Source organism: Bufo gargarizans, chromosome 2 (genome assembly GCF_014858855.1).
Source record: "Bufo gargarizans isolate SCDJY-AF-19 chromosome 2, ASM1485885v1, whole genome shotgun sequence".
Taxonomy (NCBI): Eukaryota; Metazoa; Chordata; class Amphibia; order Anura; family Bufonidae; genus Bufo; species Bufo gargarizans.
In genome coordinates, this window is record NC_058081.1 from 268,602,823 (window position 1) to 268,621,816 (window position 18,994).

Here is an 18,994-nt window from a genome sequence, read left to right on the forward strand (position 1 = left end):
ACTTTAATCTTCTTCTGGTGAAGCCGTTCCTTTGTTGATTTGGATGTATACTTTGGGTCGTTGTCATGCTGAAAGATGAAGTTCCTCTTCATGTTCAACTTTCTAGCAGAAGCCTAAAGGTTTTGCGCCAATATTGACTGGTATTTGGAACTGTCCATAATTCCCTCTAGCTTAACTAAGGCCCCAGTTCCAGCTGAAGAAAAACAGCCCCAAAGCATGATGCTGCCACCACCATGTTTCACTGTGTGTGTATGGTGTTCTTTTGGTGATGTGCAGTGTTGTTTTTGGGCCAAAGATATCTTTTGGAATTATGGCCAAAAAGTTCAACCTTGGTTTCATCAGACTATAACATCTTTTCCCACATGCTTTTGGGGGACTTCAGATGCGTTTTTGCAAAATGTAGCCGGGCATGGATGTTTTTCTTCGTAAGAAAAGGCTTTCGTCTTGCCACTCTACCCTATAGCCCAGACATATGAAGAATAGGGGAGATTGTTGTCACATGTACCACACAACCAGTACTTGCCAGATATTCCTGCAGCTCCTTTAATGTTGCTGTAGGCCTCTTGGTAGCCTCCCAGACCAGTTTTCTTACCGTCTTTTCATCAATTTTGGAGGGACGTCCAGTTCTTGGTAATGTCACAGTTGTGCCATATTTTCTCCACTTGATGATGACTGTCTTCACTGTGTTCCATGGAATATCTAATGTCTTGGAAATTCTTTTGTACCCTTCTCCTGACTGATACCTTTTAACAATGAGATCCATCTGATGCTTTGGAAGCTCTCTGTGGACCATGGCTTTTACTGTGGGATGCGACTAAGAAAATTTCAGGAAAGACCAACTAGAGCAGCTGAACTTTATTTGGGGTTAAACAGAGGCACTTTAAATGATGACAGGTGTATGCTGATTGATTTTGAATGTGATTGTTTAATTCTGAACACAGCTACATCCCCACTTATGCAACCACATTATTTTTAATTTTTTGTTTTCTTCCCTCGTCCTAAAAGATTTCAGTTTGTTTTTCAATTGAGTGGTACAGTTTATAGGTCACATTAAAGGTAGAAAAAGCTCAGAAATTATTTATCTTTGTCTCATTTTTTTACATCACAGAAACCTAACATTTTAACAGGGGTGTGTAGACTTTTTATATCGACTGTAGAATAACATTTTTTAACGCAACTGCTCAGATATGGTGCGTGGAGAGACACGGGAGTGGAAGGTCACAGGGAGCATGCTGGACATTACAGTTTACATGTAACTCTTGAAGTGTATAGAAGCTATTTGTTAAGGTACGGCCACATGGTCATGTCCAGTTCTGGAAGCCAAAATCAAAAGTGGATCTTAAAAAGTGAGAAAGTACAAAGAACATATGCGACTTCTCCTCTTTTTTTAAACTGACTCCTGGTTTTGGCTTCCGAAACCTGACTGTGTGGCCGTACCCTTAGAATAAATCCCATTCACAAGACTCTTCATGCATGATTGTCACGGTCTCTTCTGTGGCAGGGGTCAGAAGATCTAGGAGACTGGCTGCATGTGATGTGATCTGACAGCCTCTCTGGTTTCACTCTTCTGTGTTGTTGCTGGGCATGACCACACCTCTGGTCTCAGGTTTAGCTTAAATGGAACCTGTCACCGGGATTTTGTGTATAGAGCTGAGGACATGGGTTGCTAGATCACCGCTAGCACATCCGTAATACCCAGTCCCCATAGCTCTGTGTGCTTTTATTGTGTACATTTTTTTTTTTATAATAGCTGGAATGGGGCATTCACTTTAGAAAAAAGACGACTGAGGGGAGATCTAATTACTATGTATAAATATATCAGGGGTCAGTACAGAGATCTATCCCATCATCTGTTTATCCCCAGGACTGTGACAAGGGGACATCCTCTGCATCTAGAGGAAAGAAGGTTTGTACACAAACATAGAAGAGGATTCTTTACGGTAAGAGCAGTGAGACTATGGAACTCTCTGCCTGAGGAGGTGGTGATGGTGAGTACAATAAAGGAATTCAAGAGGGGCCTGGATGTATTTCTGGAGTGTAATAATATTACAGGCTATAGCTACTAGAGAGGGATCGTTGATCCAGGAAGTTATTCCAATTGCCTGATTGGAGTCGGGAAGAAATTTTTTATTCCCCTAAAGTGAGGAAAATTGGCTTCTACCTCACAGTTTTTTTTTTTGCCTTCCTCTGGATCAACTTGCAGGATGACAGGCCGAACTGGATGGACAAATGTCTTTTTTCGACCTTATGTACTATGTTACTATGTTATATGATACATATGCAAATTAACCTGAGATGAGTCCTGTCCCTGACTCATCTCACGTACAGGACTCATCTCAGGTTAATTTGCATATGTATAAAAACGTTTTTTTTAAAGCACACAGAGCTATAGGGACTGGGAATTGCGGATGTGCTAGCGGCCATCTAGCAGCCCATGTCCTCAGCTCTATACACCAAATCCCCCTGACAGGTTCCCTTTAAGTGGTCATTCCTACTCCTCTATTTAGTCTGGCCTCACCAGTCATGCTATGCGGTTAATAGCTCCTTTTGGTTGTGAGGAGCTGGTGTCTGGTTCTCCTCTGACTTCTTGCTCGTCTGCATATTTTGGAGTTAAGTGTCTTTTCCCTATTTCTTGTTCGTGGTTTTCTCCTACCTTTTGGTATTAGGCTTGAGGAAGTCTCCTGTTCCTTCAGCTGGGAAGGAACAGGTCATCTCTTATCCTGACACTATTTCCAGGGCCCTTTAGGGTCAAATAGGGCCCTAGTTTCCAGCGTATGAACATTCCTACCATCAAGGTCTGATACTTATAGTAGTCAGGGCTCGGGTTAGGGATTCACTAGGTGGTGAACTGTCCCTCTTTCCCTAGTTCCCAGGCCTAGTACCTTTTCCCTTCCCTCTTGTGGTCAGTGTGGAGTTTGTGTCCCACACTGCGCCGTGACAGTGATATGGTTGGCCTCTGCACATGTACATGCACATGTGTGCACAGTGTGCTTCCTGCGTCGCTTCAGGTCCAATGTCAGAATTGGAGCAGGCACAACATTTTCAGGCTCTAAATATATGGCTTTTGTATGGAGCAGTAATGCGCTGTAGTGATAAAAAGGCTTGAACTTGTAAGGAGTCTACTGTATTACAAGTTGTATGCACAGAAAAAAAACAATTACCAAATCCTGGTAGCCATCTGTCAGATATTCATGTCTTGCTTGGTCTTCTCCTTGTAGCTGCTGATAATAGACTACATATCTCTCAATAACAGCTTCATAAACAACCCGAGGCCTCTTCCAAGTAATTAAAAGGCTTGTGCTGTTCTGAGATTCAGCCTGGACGTCGTCTGGTTCTGAACTACAAACTAGAAAATGTAAAAAAACAAGTGAAAAGACTATATTTGTGCTCGTGCAATCAACTAATTAATGCAAGAACAAAAGACATGTCACATGTAGACTGCTCTGCAACCCTTACCCATCACTGTGGAAGGAAGGAACCTAATTTACAGTAAGATTAGACAAATTTAATAAGCGATGATGTACCATGAAAATATATATATATACTGTACCTACAACGAGGGGTTATCAGAAAGTGTATGGCAGGTGGTGTTCACATCACTGCTATTCAAGGGGTTGTCTGCTTTATTTATATTCACGACCGATCCTCAGGATAGGTCATCAATATCAGATCGGTGGGGGTCCAACTTCTGCACCCCCGCTCGTACAAGTGCTTCCTTCTCTTCGTTATTTACCTGCTCGCTATCGCAACTGCAGCGGTAAGCAGGCGTGCTTGCATCGTAGCCATCCCATTCACTTTATGGGGACAGAGTAGTTTTAATTTCACCTGCTCACCGCTGCAAGCAGGTAAACAATGAAGAAGGCAGACTTCATTGTCTTCTCTATTTTAAATGGCATCTGTGATGGAGGTTCTAACGCCTGCTGTACTGATACTGCCTAGATATTGAATGTCTCCACTGGTGTCGGTTTTGAAACACATTTGTGGCTTAGGCTGTGTTCACATCTGTTTTGTGAAACCCAGAAGTCTGTTCCAGCAGAGAAACAGCACGCCTGAGTCCACCCTACCCAAAGACCACCCTACCCAGAGTCCACTGTACCCATGGTCCACCTTACCCAGAGTCCACCCTACCCAAGGTCCACCCTACCCAGAGTCCACCCTACCCAGAGACCAGAGTCCACCCAGGGGCTGGAGTAGATTCCAATCTAGGAACACGGACTGGCGGAGGATGAGACTATTTTATAAAGAGGTCTGCTCCTCGTTATAAGTTAGGCACATCCGCTGGCAGCGCAGAGGATATCAAAGACTGGAGTATGGTAGACACCAGGGGTGTATCTATCACAAGGCAAACAAGGCATTTGCCTAGGGCGGCACTTGCCAATGGGGCAGCAAAATGCCTTGTTTGCTTAGTGATAGTTACACAATATGCTAAATATTTTGTTTGCCCCTTGTCCGATCCAATCCTTCACTATGCGAGCGGCATCGCCGGCGACTCATAGTGAAGGAGTTGAAAGACTTACTTCCTCCTCCTCCTAACTTCCTCCCGACCGCCCCCTGCCTTTTGCGTCCGCGCGTTGCTGTCGTGACGTCACACGGAGGTGGAGTCATGGGCTGGCAACGCTAGGGTGAGCCTTATCACCTTCAAGTGCAGAACGGATCCTGCACACGGTCACCGTGAACACTGAGGCCAGGCCCAGGCCACCAATGCACTTATCCCTGAGCCTGCTGTCTTCAAAAACTACTTAAATTACAGTAATTCACAAAAAATCTATTACTTAGTTGTTTTATAGGGTAAGGGGGTTGGGACCCGTTGGGTGGTTAGTGGGGGGAGAATTAGGGAGGGGTTAATACTGTACTATCTCTAGCTGCACATTGTTTAAAAAAAAAAAAAAAATCTGTAAAATACATTTGTGTTAGAAGTTGTGCTTTTTTAATTTTTAGAATAATGATACAGCCATTTTATTTAATGTATTTGTATCATGTGGACTGACCACATGCTAATTCAAACAATTTGAGTGTCTGTGATCAATATAGTATAGTTGACCTGGATGCAACATTTGGTACAGAAAACACAAAATATTGGCCTCTGTTATTCACTTTTAAATACAGAAAGGAAGATGTGAAGCTCTAACAGGAAAGGGTGGAGCCTAAAGAGGAAGGGGTGGGGGTTACAGAGGAAGGGGTTTGGCCTTGACAGGAAGGGGTGGGTCAAATTTATAATAGGGGGGTGTCCGAGTTTAGTCTCGCCTAGGGCAGCACAAAACCAAGATACACCACTGGTAGACACCCATTGTCTATATTTTACCCTGTGTGCTGGTTTCCTCAGGTGATGTCGCTCCCAGTTTTGTGTCTTTTTTTTTAACAAGTACTGTATTTAATGAAGATTTCATATTTTTGATCATAACAATGTGTCTTTGGCTCCATATACATTGCAGGTATATAGCTATACAGGATTAGCAGCCAAACATCCCTCAGTAAGACTCCCAAACCTCTTCTCAGGAGGGTTAATGTCAGTAAACTAGAATAAGCGAACTGCTAACAGGTTCTCTATAACTGAGGGAAGTGAGGCTTCATCATCTACTGTCTGGACAACTGGATTATGGCTGATGTTACATGGGGAAAAATGTATGAAACTGTCTAAAAGAATAGATGTCTTTGTTGTGCATGGTGACCAATCACAGGGTAGCTTACATTTCTTATATTGCTTTTGAAACATGAACGCTGCATTGAGACTGGTTGTTATGGGGAACAAAGACTGTTTGTTTAAGTCAGCTTCCGCAATTTTGCTGAATTTTTAAATGAAAATGGCGTCTGCCAGATGTTAGCTGAAAGTCAATGGGAATTTTAAAGTTCAGTACAAATATGTTTTTCCTTAGGTCAGTTTTTGTTCACTTGTGGTGTTTTTGGGTCAATGGCATTATTTTTTAAATCCCAGCATGTTCAGGCCATTATGATTTTCCTCAAAGAATTCTCTATAGGGGCAGAAAAGCCTGATAAAAAAACATATCAAAACTATGTGACAAAAAAAATGCCACCAAAAAACGCCTGTAAAAATGATTGAATTTCATGACATTGTTTACAAGCCCAAAAAACTGCCCCAAAAAATAAGTGTGAAGGAGGCTTAATGGTTAATATTAATTGTGCAACTGGATAGATGGTGGCATATTTATCTTGGATTTCTGAACATGCCATCAAATTGGCTGGTAGCGAGGTCTGCCAGTAATCTACCTTTTGGACACTTGAGGGAGCTATATACTAAGAGATGAGTTCTTAAAAGACGATCCATGCGCAGCCACTTTCTGGACGTACATCTCTACTGTGACCATTTTTCACCTCCAGAGTAGAGCTCTACATTTAGACATACTTTTTATATGTCTTATAAATTGTCCTTTTCCCCAGTTAATGCTCTGATGAGAACTTCCACCTGTTATCTGGACATGGTCCATTATCTGTACAGTACAGGAAGATTCTCGTCACCTGAAGTGCCATGCATGTAACCAGAGGGCGGATCTGCTCCTTAATAACACATCTATAGATCTAAGTGGAAGATATTTTTTCATAATACAGAGATTTTATGTTGCACAAATGTTTACAGATTGTCACAAACAAATTCCATAGAATAATTTCAATAATTTTCATTTCACATTGGATATGAATGGGAAGGAAAATGAGACATTTATACAACACGTGGCCATACCAAAAAGGGGTTCTCCCACAAGAAATACTATATATTTCTCAAACCAGCATCTGAATACTTTTGTTATTGCATATAATTAAAAATGTAGGATAATGCCACCTGCCGTTAGTTCAATAAAAACGCTCAGGTGGACACAAATGTTCCGTTCTTCAACTGCCTCTAGGTATCTACTGTTAGAAGCTGTGACAATTAAAGGGAAAGAACAGCATCAGAAAGGACACACCCTCCAAGCAGTGATAGGAAGAGGGCTGCACCAGAAAGGGCATGCCCCCTGAGCTGTGAGAGAGAGAGCAGCAGAAAATACACCCCCCCCCCCCCCCCCGAGATGTGATAGCGAGAGGGCAGCAGCAGAAAGGATACCCCCCTATGTACATCTGCCATTCAGTATCTGTATGAGGTCTTCTATTTTTCTGACTTGAGTCAGTTTTCTTCTTTATAGAATATTTCCTTAAAGGGGTTGTGCAGGCGCACAACATAAATGGCCTATGCTCATCAGAGGTCATCAATATCGGATCGTCACGGAGGTCTGACAATCAGCTGTCTAAAGGGACCACGATGGTTCATGTGCTTCTTCTTCTTAAATACTTTGTAGGGACGGTACAATTGCTCGTAACAGGATTAACCCTTTACTGTTGACCTTTAGGTGACGGTTACACACACAGTTTCACTACGTCTTTAAACAGTAGTAGCTCTTGCTATGTAAGGCAGCACATTTTGAAAACTTATGTGTTATGTACATACAATACAATTATTCAAGAAAAGGGTCTCTTATTAAGCAAATTTAGGAAAATGGGTTGGAGCGGGTCTAGAGGAGAACATTCGCTGTGTGCAGAATACCAGGGAATCCTGAGACTGAATAGTAGGCAGTTTATTTGGACAATGGGCCAGATTTATCACTGACTCTGACAGCTCACTCCACTTTCACATATGGCTAAAGACAGTTTTAGCCAAGTCAGATTTATGATCGGCCCTTTAAGACTGTAATAAATGTGGTTTGACGGTAGCAGTTTATCCGTCAGTAAGCAGCTTTACGAAAGTCGCAAGTTTTTATGAAAAAGTCGCATGTTCTATTAAAAAGTCTCATACGATAAGCATGGTCCTCACTGGAGTGAAATTGCGACTTTTTAAATATTTCCAATAGTAAATCTGTCTAGAGATTAATTTACATAGGAAAACACGGCCACTTTCAGAAAACTGGCGAGCATAGTGCAGAGCAGAAAAAAGTCGCAAATTTGTGCGCAGTTTTAGCGTCTGGGACTTTTTTGGGGACTTTTTCACTCCATTATTCTGACCTGAGCTAATGATAAATCTGGCCCGATGCGTTTTGGGCTAATACCAACGCATCTGATTTATGAAACAGATATACTATACAGAAGTACCCCTGACAACTAGTAATGTTTGACAACTAGGCTACTTTCACACATGTGGTAAAGGCATCTAGTAGGCTGTCCTGGCAGAGGAACAGTCTGCCGAGGGTTTAGTGGACCCGGCCTAGCTGCATATTGCTGGACCCCATTATAGACAATAGGCTCCGGTGGTGAACGGTGGAACGGAATGTCTGGCCCATATAAGAACAGTCCTATCATTGACCGTAATGCAGACAAGAATAGGACATGTTCTATATTTTTGCAGATGGCACGGAACGGATGTGCAGATGAGGACAGCACATGATATAGTCAGTTTACCTGTCCAGAGAACCATTTGAATTGTACTCACTCTTTATTCCCTACTTCAGTCATCTCTTCAGTTGTCACATGCATGAAATTACTACCACCTAACCATTGGTAATAAGCACATCAGTGCGTAGTCATATACAAACCCTTTGTGATACGGTCAATGAATACAGTAACATTATGATTTTGAAGAAACGGAGATAAACTTTGAATGTAATGATCACCACTCATGACATGTCTGTTGTAGTAACTGTGTGCATTCCCCATGTAATAACAATCCTGGAGCATCTATTCTTAAGGCTTGATGTTGTGTCATTCGTCTATGTTTATATAAATCATGATAGGCAGGAATATATTGGCAAAAGTCTCAGCTTTTAATATCTGCTTGTATGACTAGCCAGTATAGTCAGTGGCATATCCGTTTAGTGCATTTTTTTCTGTGAGTTATATAATATATAATATTTTCATCTGCACAATGCTCCGTTTTGTGTAGGATGCCTTTGTGGTGCATGTGGACTGCGACGGCGTCCTCCATTGTACGCATTTTTTGCTGGGGATGGTCGTTTGCTGCGGTCCACATGCGGTGGGACTGCTCCCCCAATGAGAAACACGCTACAGTGTTTGGGGTTTGAGCAGTTCCCCCATATTTACCACTATATTTCTGTGATTTTATTCCTCTATGTTTCCTTCAAGTTACGAAGTCTGCAATAAAGATCCAGATGTGTGTTACCCGTTATGGGTGTGTCCTTGCGCAGGTTGACACTATCCAATGAGTGCTGCCAGTGCCCTCCCAAACTGGTAACACCCAGCTGAACCTTTATAGCAAACTGCTAGCAATAATAAAGGAACGGCAAAACAGGGTCTTAAGATCAAATGCTCCAGAATTGTTATTACATGGGGGTGCAAGTAGTCACTAATACGGACATGTCTGGAGAGGTGACAGGTCCGCTCTAATAGTGGAATGACCAGGAAATCCAGTGCATCATGGTGGGCCCACTCCAACCACTGACAATGATATTCTACAAAAGTGCACCAACCTGGCTCCAGTATCTCCTCTATTCCGGTATAGGAGGAGAACACTTGTCCAGAGAACGTGGTCTGCTGCTGCCTGAAGTTGTTCTGTAAGTAGTCCATCACCATGACATACCCGGACTGCTGCATAGTGAGGATCTCACAGAAATATTCCAGCTGTCAGAAATGAAAATAAAAAACAGCCATTGAACGCAGCTATCAGTATAGAATGTGATAAAACGTTACACAGGGGCCTCTGGCAGTCTCTCAGACTGAAGCTGGTCACACTCTTCCATAGTTCAGCTTTCTAATCTATACCCGAGTCTCCTACACCTAGAACCTCTCAATAAAGCCTTATTCACACGTCCGTGTTCGGTCAGTGATTTCCATCAGTGATTTTGGGCCAAATCCAGGTGCGGCTCTATACCTTATGTCTGTGGAGGCTCCACTCCTGGTTCTGGCTCACAATCACTGATGGAAATCACTGACCAAACACTGACATGTTAATAAGGCCTTAATGGGAACCTGTCACCGGGATTTTGGGGATAGAGCTGAGGACATAGGTTGCTAGATGGCCGCTAGCACATCCGCAATACCCAGTCCCTATAGCTCTGTGTGCTTTTAGTGTGTAAATGATTTGATACATATGCAAATGAACCTCAGAGGAGTCCTGTATGTGAGATGAGTCAGAGACATGACTCAAAAATTGCGGAACGGATGCGGACCCATTTTGCAGACGTGTGAATGGAGCCTAAAGCACACAGAGCTATGGGGACTGGGTATTGCGGATGTGCTAGCGGCCATCTAGCAGCCCATGTCCTCAGCTCTATACACAAAATCCCGGTGACAGGTTCCCTTTAAGTCAGCAAGTGATTATACAAAATGCAAAGGTCTCTTTAGAATGAGTTACTTATTAAAAGTGTAGGAATGGCCTCTTGACGTGATGGCAGTGCCGATTGGGACGTCTCGCTGCACACAGTAGTACGAAACGTTTAGAGAGCTTTGAAGAGGAGTCTAAATCCAAAATCTCAGATTTTCCAGGGAAGCAGTTCTAGAAATGTTCTTTTACTATGTATACAGGGGCATGGAAAAGAAAGTGTACTTTTACACATCCATGAAGATTGATTGCATTCATAGTAAACATTTCTGGCTGCAGTCAGAGGACGTCAATGATGCCGAATAAAAAGAAGATTTAAAGCAGATCTAAAGTATTACAACTCTATGGCACTCTTCACACATAGCCATATCTGTGTGCATATCCTAATACAACAGATGCTGTATCTTACTGTTCCTCTATGGGGAACACAATGCAAGATTTGGTACCCGATGCACCCTTCAATGTGATCGGGCCAAATATCAGTTATAAATGTTCGTACAAATGCTGGTTCTTGCTGGCCCATGTGAATGTGTAAATCAACTGACAAACGCTCATTTTCTGGGTGATCACATCTTTCATGTGGCATCTTTTGTTAGGAGGACATTGCCCAGTGTAAACAGGGAATGAGCTGCCAATAATATGCACACTGAATGGAGGCTGAATGATTGTTTGCCCCCCCCCCCCCCCATTCACTTTGCATCAGGCTGTGTGAAAAGACCCTTTTAATGAACACCGATCAGCAATTATACTGTCAACCAGTGCTCTTCGGGGTTGTAACTGCCCAGCGTAAAAGGACCCTAAATCGTGCCTTAAGGGCCCTATTACACCCCTGATATTCAGGCAGGACGAGTGCTGATGGATCATAAACACATCTACAGTATCAGCGCTCGTTACACCAGTCTATTACACAGGCTGATACGAAGTAAATGGGGGAGGAATGATCGCTATCACAATCATTCCTCCCTCATCTGGTTCTACTGATTACTGGCAGCTCATCCCTGATTACACATCTTGATGAAAGCCACGTAAGCATTTGCTCGTTTGATCGGCTGCTCGATTATGTAGGCTAAGTTCAGGAACGAGCGTTTTTATGAACACTTGTTCCCAATAATTGGCCTGAATATCATCTAATCTAATAATCCCTTATTTCATATACAGAACCCCGGGAAAATGCAATCAGAATGATGTGATAAGTGAGCGAGAGAACAACGCTGAAGTGTGTGATCTAGGGCGAGTCCTGATTTTCAGAATATAGTGGGATGTAAAGAGCATCAACCCCTCTGTTACCACTCAGATATTTCTGCTTCTAATCATCTGACACAACCTGGTATAGAAAAGGTCTCCATGCATCCTGCGTATGCCCAAAGAGTGTCCCGCATGGCATATGCTGGGCTGATAAGCAATGAAATACCTTTTTTCCTACTATATAGGAAACTGTAGTCTACTATGGTTTCCCATGCAGAGGGCAGTGGAAAACATATCCTGTGAGTGTACATTTTTTATTACATTGAGACCCTATAGGCCTATGAATATACACTGAGCTTGGCCTTCATCTGGAGGCATACATTGGGGAAATAACTCCTAGACAGGCTCAAAATGATAGGTGAACACAGCCTTCAAGCTACAGAAATGTGTAAGGCTACTTTCACACTAGGGGTTTTGCTGGATCCAGCAGGGATCAGCAAAAACGCTTCCGTTACTGATAATACAACCATCTGTATCTGTTATGAACGGATCCGGTTGTATTATCTGTAACATACCCAAGATGGATGCGTCATGAACTCCATTGAAAGTCAATGGGGGATGGATCCGTTTTCTATTGTGTCAGAGAAAACGGATCCGTCCCCATTGACTTGCATTGTGGGTCTTGCTCCGCATCCTGCGGTTTGCTCTCCGGTATGAGAACGGAACGGAATGCATTTTGGGACACTCCGTTCTGTTCAGTCACATTTTGTCTCCATTGACAATAAATGGGGACAAAACGGAAGCGTTTTTTCCGGTATTGAGCCCCTATGACGGATCTCAATACCGGAAAATAATAATGCTAGTGTAAAAGTAGCCTAAGCAGTTCCAAAAGGGTTCAGTGCACTCTACAGAGCTCTTCATTTCTGGAAATAGGTGTCGGGCCAAGGTCACAGATCTTCTCACATTGTACTTATCTCTGACATATCAGGCAATCATTTTGAATGGATATCCCCTTCATTTCTCTGTTGTGAACAAGAATAAAAACGTTTTACTTGGCATGAAGTAACATATATTTGTCTACCTGTGCTTCAGAAATGGTTACCGTGTCCTTAAATACAATCCATTCCACTGTTTCTAAACATGGGGGAGTCGTCAGAGATCCATTGTACGTATAATATTTGTCTGTGTAGTTTGGCAGAAGGTCCAGCAAAATGAAAGGTTCTAGTTCAGCCTTCTTACCTGTATGAAAAAAAAGGAATGGGGTAAATTGTTAATAGGCAACAAAAAAAAAAAAAAAAAAAAAAAAAAAAACACCACCACACATTTTCAGGTTAAAAAAATAAATAAAAATAACATTTTGATTTGGTCATAAAAATGCAATAGAAAAAACTCATCCCTATGGAGGCATCTAGACACTGAGGAAATGTTGCTTCCCCAACACAAAGTAGAACAACCGTAGCAAATATCTGTTAATATCCAAGTGCTTTCCACATTTGCACCATTTTAACCTCTTAACAGTCACGTTAAAATTGGAAAAACCCTCCCAAAAATGTCACTTTTTCATTTTCAATGTGTGTCTGCAGCAAATCTTGTTGGCACACAACTCAGGGGACACTATTGCATGTAACCTCTTAGTGACATCATTAATTTTAGACTTAATAAGGACCAATAATATTTCCCCCCTTTGTGTTCTAGCAGTCATAACTTTTAAATTTTTTCTTCAAAATTTTTTATTTTGCAGGATTAGTTGTAGGTTTCTTTAGGAACCATTTTGGGGTATATACAGTGTATTAAATACCTTTTATTATTTTATTTTTAGGGGGAAAGATTCAAAAAAAACTGCAATTTTTACATTATTTTGTGGAATTTATTTATGGTGTTTACTGTGTGGTAAAAATAACAATTTTATTATGTGGGTCCGTACAGTGCTGGTAATGCCACATTTCTATATATTTTTACTATTTTTCCTTTACTCCTGCAGCCTGTCAACTCTGCAACTGCCCCCTCCTCCTCCAGACTAACAGGGAGGAGGCAGTTGCTTTAGCTGCTCATATCTCTGGTTTGGTACCAGCTAGAGATATTGCCAGGGCCTTGTATTGTTTGAAAGCTGACATTCCAAGCTTTCAAACAATGGCAGAATGACAGCAACATCTTCAGTACAGGGGACGATATCACTGATAGAAATCAGGATGCAGTGAAAGTGAAAGTACCAGCAATTTTACCCGAGATTATTCCCGACTCGATTTCTAATAGTGTCTGTCATTTTGGTCTTGTATGAAAGCCGGGAAGCTTTGAAACAAGACAAGTTCCATGCTTCTAGCTGCTACCATTCAGGAGATATCAGCAGCTAAAGCAGCCCCCCTCCCCAAAAAAAAAAAAAAATTCTGCTCGAGCTCAGCTCGGGCAAAACAGTTAAGTACTTTGCCCACAGCCCAAGCTCAGATATGGGCACTTGATTTGTTACCTCCCTTTCTAGAAAACGGGCATATGTGATTACACTGGCGTACTATGCAACCTGCACTAGGGTAGTGAAAAGTAACGGAAATAAATCCACCATAAACGCAGTATTATTATGTGCCATTACACTGTAGTGTCTGATTTAGTATTACGCTTAAGATAGACAAATTATAAAGCACACGATCACAAGTGGAAAAACTGCCTGAAAAAGCAAAGAAATAAACTCACCAAACCGATGAACACTATCAACTCCATTGATGATTGCATTATAATTAGTGTTTTCTTGACCAATCTACAGTAAGATAAGATATGACAGAAGTCAGTATATACCGGTTAATGCTAAAGAACATAACAGAAATAGGGCATCCATTCTACTGCACATACATCTAGAAAATTTTAAAAAAAAACATCTCTTTGGGGGGCAGAGAATGTGTTTTATGCAGCAGGAAGCCATGAGTGATCCTTTGCACTTCCAAACTTCTCCTGACCCCAACATTAGCACTATAAAACTGAATCAAGGAGAATCTCTTACTATAGTTTCCCTAGAAAAAAACCATAGGGTGGTGTGTAGAGCCTCAGCCTGTATGTGTACCCCACGGGGTATGGAGCCATGTCTCTAGGGGGGCACCACGCTGTCTGCATGTTGTGGTTAGAATAGACGACATGGTGTACGGTGATAGACTTGGGGGCACTACGAGGTAATTCATTTGAGAAGGGGGTACCTGGTTTAGGAATGGCAAAAACACTGCTCCTTGACAATATGCTACCCCTTTACATGGCATAAACAGAAATCATCACAAGTAACCCAACGGGTAAGTCTTGAGGATTTCCCACTGAGAAAACACATGCGCTTATTGATTTATTGTGAAGCTGACTGCTTCGCTTGTACCACTATAATCGAGCTACATGTCACCCAATTCTTGCTTAATAGATCGGTTGAGGACGGACTGCCATTTAGGGTCCATTCACACAACCACATCCACATCCTTTCTGCAATTTTTCCCATTCATTTCAATGGGGCAGCAAAAGATGATGTCCGCATCCATAGTTCCATTCTGCGGCCCCGCAAAAAAAGATAGGCATTTCTATCATAGGGCTGGCCATGCCCATGTTTTGCGGGTCCACAATTTGCAGACTGCAAAACACTTACGGTTGTGTGAATGGACACTTAATGGCATTTTATTAGCCATCCACTGGTAATCAGTAACATGATCCACTGGATTCGATCCTTATCGCACTCTGCTATCGGTGCTGGTAGGGTTCCCACCCCATAAGCAACGTATAAAATAAACTTCAGCACAAAATGCTTGATGCAATTGATCGTAGTTTATTTAATTGATTCTGCGGCTGCAACAGTGTGATGTTTCGTCTGAATGGCCTTCTTCAGACTAATGCCGCTTGCAAGAAGGAAAGAGAAGGTATGGAGAATGAGCGCTGTGGCAAGGCAGCGTGTTAGGAGAAGGGCGCACTTCTCTGGCAGAATATCAACGTTCATTTGTAGTCTGAAAGACGCCACTCTTATTGTTATGGAAGGCTCTGGCAAAATGGGGAGACCTTCCGGACACATCTCCTGCACAGCGGATGGAGGGCTGCTGTCTGGGAGCTCTAACTATGTGGGGCTGGAATTCTGCGTCATCGGACACAGCCCCGTCACCCGTACCTACTCTGAGTGGGTGTGACGTGAGAGGTCACAGAATGGGTATGCCGTGCATGGGAAAGTCAGGTGGGAGAGTGTCCACTGCAAAACATTTCTGGCGACACACTTTGCAAGCCATGCTCTTGGATCTTATGCACACCAATGTAGAAAAGTTGGCAAGGAGGAGTTAATTCCTTGTAATTACTGTAAATCACTTGTGGAATATTAAGGAAAACCTCAAGGTTGAGGTTCCTTGAGAAGTCGACAGGGGAACATAAATTATGCTTGAAGGGATTCATAGCAAACAACATAGCAAACATGATACTGGCACATCCGCTCTGCTTCAAGTGAAATTTGTACTGACTGCAGGAAAGGTGATGAGGCTAATTCTTCACCTATACTGCAATGCATGAGTACAAAAAGATGTCCATTGTTATTTCGTAGGGAAACTGTCATGACAGGTTCTCCTTAAAGGTTCTCCAGTTATACAGAAAAGTGATTATGCAAAAAATTCTGACTTCAAAATATACAGTTTTCTTATCCGTTTTCTTAATAAATTGAGTGGACTGGGCTGAAAAACATCAACTGGCTGCTCTAACCTATGCAGTAGGTCCTCCTGTGTGAAAGAGGACCTGTTGGATCTCCTGATTATGTCTATTTTAGTAAATACTTGTATTCTTCATGAAAATAACAATTTTGGAGCAGCTGTTCTTAGAACTCTTGTGCTGCTCCTCTGATATTTCTCCTAGAAACATATGAATACATTGGCAGCTGGGCGTTACCGGTTGAGAGTGTGTCCAATCAGTGGTGATGGTACAAGACTGTGTAGGAACATAGTTGGCAATTTACTAATACATTTCCAGGATGAATGACAGAGTAATGGCACGAGTAGAGTTCAGAGAAAAGGTAACCCAGAATTGTAACATTATGGGACATTCAAGTGTTTACTGAACAGACAGATCAGGAGTGGTTACAGGTCCTATTACCAATATTAGGGGGCACTTGTCAGGGGCAAGATTTTTTGTAACATGGTGAAAGAACTGTAAAAAGGAGCAATCACAGGCTGACCCCTCCATACACTCAGCATGCCTAGTATAGATGCAGCAGAGCTGAGATTGTAAGATGAGATTGTAACTGGAAAAGAAGTGGCTAATACAGGTATGGTTTCGCCAAACGTTGTATAAGAGCTTGGCTGTTCTCTATATAAACCGTAGAGGGTAAAGAATGGTGGACAATACAGGAGGAATGAGCACTGGCTGCTTCCATCGGGCACACATAGAAGAATAACATCTTGTAAGACACCATCGCTTGGATATAGAAGATGCCTTATCTGCTATGACTTGTTTCCGTATTGTCATGGAAACACAAAATACTGCAGCTTCCAGGCTTATTACCTGTAATCTCAAATGATTGCAGCTATCAAGGATTTCTCCCACTAAAGCCAGTTACAGCTCAGACACTTTCACTACTTAAATAATCCAATTTACTTGAAATACTTGAGTAAAAAGTCAAACCCGTTCTTAGCAGCTTCCATGTTTCAGTGGAGCCACCTAATCTTTTATTGCATCATTTAGAGGACTGCTGGATGGAATAACCACTGTCCATGTGCCATATTACGCATATGAACGTCATAGGGGGGCTCGGTTTATGAGACAGCTGTTGACGAGCAATGCCCACCTCTCTGGTGGATTACAGCTTTTCATTTATTACACAGACAACAATTCATCTGTATTCTACATTTTCCCTGAGGAGGCCACACCATTAAAAGAAGACCATCCATTAGCCTGGTTAGGATATCTGCAGGTAATGGAGAGGGGTGACTCAACTGTGATCCAGATCTATTTAACCAGAGCTGAGAGCTGCTTCAGACTGCAGATCTCAGACTGAAACCCTTTGGTTTGGTGTTGCTCCTTGTTAGAAGTCATTGAAGAGGGTGTGAGTGTAAGCTCCACTGATCTGGAGGGTGTAGACCATGGGACCTCTGCAAGACAGTAAGAAAATGCAAGACAAGGAGATTGCCCACAGCCGCATCCCCCGCCTGGTTCTGCGGCCTTACTTGCCAAAGCAAAAAGTCCTTATCAGAAGACAAAGGCCATCATCTAAGGCTGTCTGTATTCTGTGAATATGAAGTGCAGAAAGCCTACAGGAGCCCTCATACTCTCTCTCTCCAAAATACACTTCTTGAAGGTGCTGTAGAATTGGTCACAAGGAATTTGAGAGTCCTGGACAGTTACACAATTTCTTTTGTTGGTAAAAAGCATTTTGGGTTAAAGATTTTGGTATATGCAGAAAATGGTTAATTTTAAAGATTAACAAAAATGGGAACTCTACAGAAGGTCCTGGGATCTAGAGAACATCTAAATAGAGTTAAAGTGGTTTTCTCATCTCAGACAATGGAGGCATATTGCTAGGAAATGACCCCATTGTCTGCGGGTCCACCCATTTATGACTAGACAATGCCCCCTTGTCAAACAACACATAATAAATGTGGTACAAAGCATGCATACCATCAGATAGGAGTCCCAGAATCCGGGTGTGCCCCGGGGTAGAAAGGGTGTCCCCTCCTTTTACTGCACAGGCCCTCGGGAGCAACGTTCTGAGGGAAGATACTGTGATAGACTGTGATAGCAACTACCACTCTCATCCTCTACTCTGGCTCCTCAGGGGCTTGATGCAATAACACTGGTAATACACTGCCATGTAAATGTAAAATACGTGACTCTTCTTACCTTAAATAAAATCGATAAAGCTTTCAGTTTTCCATTTCCTTTTATCGCATCATCGAAAGTTTCAAACTCGTCATCATTAAAGCAGAAGATCTGCATCTGTAACCAGAGTGGAACGTGTTAGATTGCAGAAGGCAGAACGTGGTAAGCTGCATTAGTCACTGGGGTAATAATAACTATCTGTGTGGAGCCTACCTGCTGAGATGATCGCTGCCTGCTAACCTTTTGTGCATCAAATCAGGAGCATTTTGTACTTTATACCATTCGTGTTCTTGACAGATGTTACCTGACGGCTGCCGTTCTAGCCACATACCATACTAGGATGTGCTCTACTTTGAAACATTGTTCCTCAAACAATAGGCCTTAATTTAGACACTGAAATGTAGCCCCTTATGATGTGCCTCCTACATTGAAGCAATTATTTCTTTCACTTGATTTTGGTTGTATTTTTTATCTGCAGGAGCACAATAATGTTATCCTACTGATTCATCAGTTCAACTAAATACATGTTAAAATTAAAGGGGATGCATCATCAGAAAATGACATTGTTTAAATCAAGTTAAACACAGGTTTTATGAACTTTTGGTGACATTATTAATTTTCCCTGTCGCTATCTACATCTGGGGTTTAGAGCACCCCTTGCCACTTTTCCAAAAAGTAGATGGAGTGGGCATCTACACACCAGCCTTAAAAAATGTTCCCCTAACTGATAACCCGGTACACCACCCCTCAATT

General features: G+C 42.2%; 1 protein-coding gene across 3 annotated transcripts in view; it reads right to left on the minus strand.

Moving 5' to 3' along the window:
* Positions 1-18,994, minus strand: part of PTPRZ1 (protein tyrosine phosphatase receptor type Z1) — a 250,893-nt gene that overhangs the window by 127,002 nt on the left and 104,897 nt on the right. For all 3 annotated transcript variants that reach the window (XM_044280285.1, XM_044280284.1, XM_044280283.1), the window contains exons 5-9: positions 18,263-18,358; positions 14,126-14,189; positions 12,522-12,679; positions 9,405-9,555; positions 3,162-3,346 (exon numbers count right to left, since the gene is read on the minus strand). In XM_044280285.1, coding sequence (XP_044136220.1) covers positions 3,162-3,346; positions 9,405-9,555; positions 12,522-12,679; positions 14,126-14,189; positions 18,263-18,358 — 654 coding nt within the window. The remainder of the gene's footprint in view (positions 1-3,161; positions 3,347-9,404; positions 9,556-12,521; positions 12,680-14,125; positions 14,190-18,262; positions 18,359-18,994) is intronic.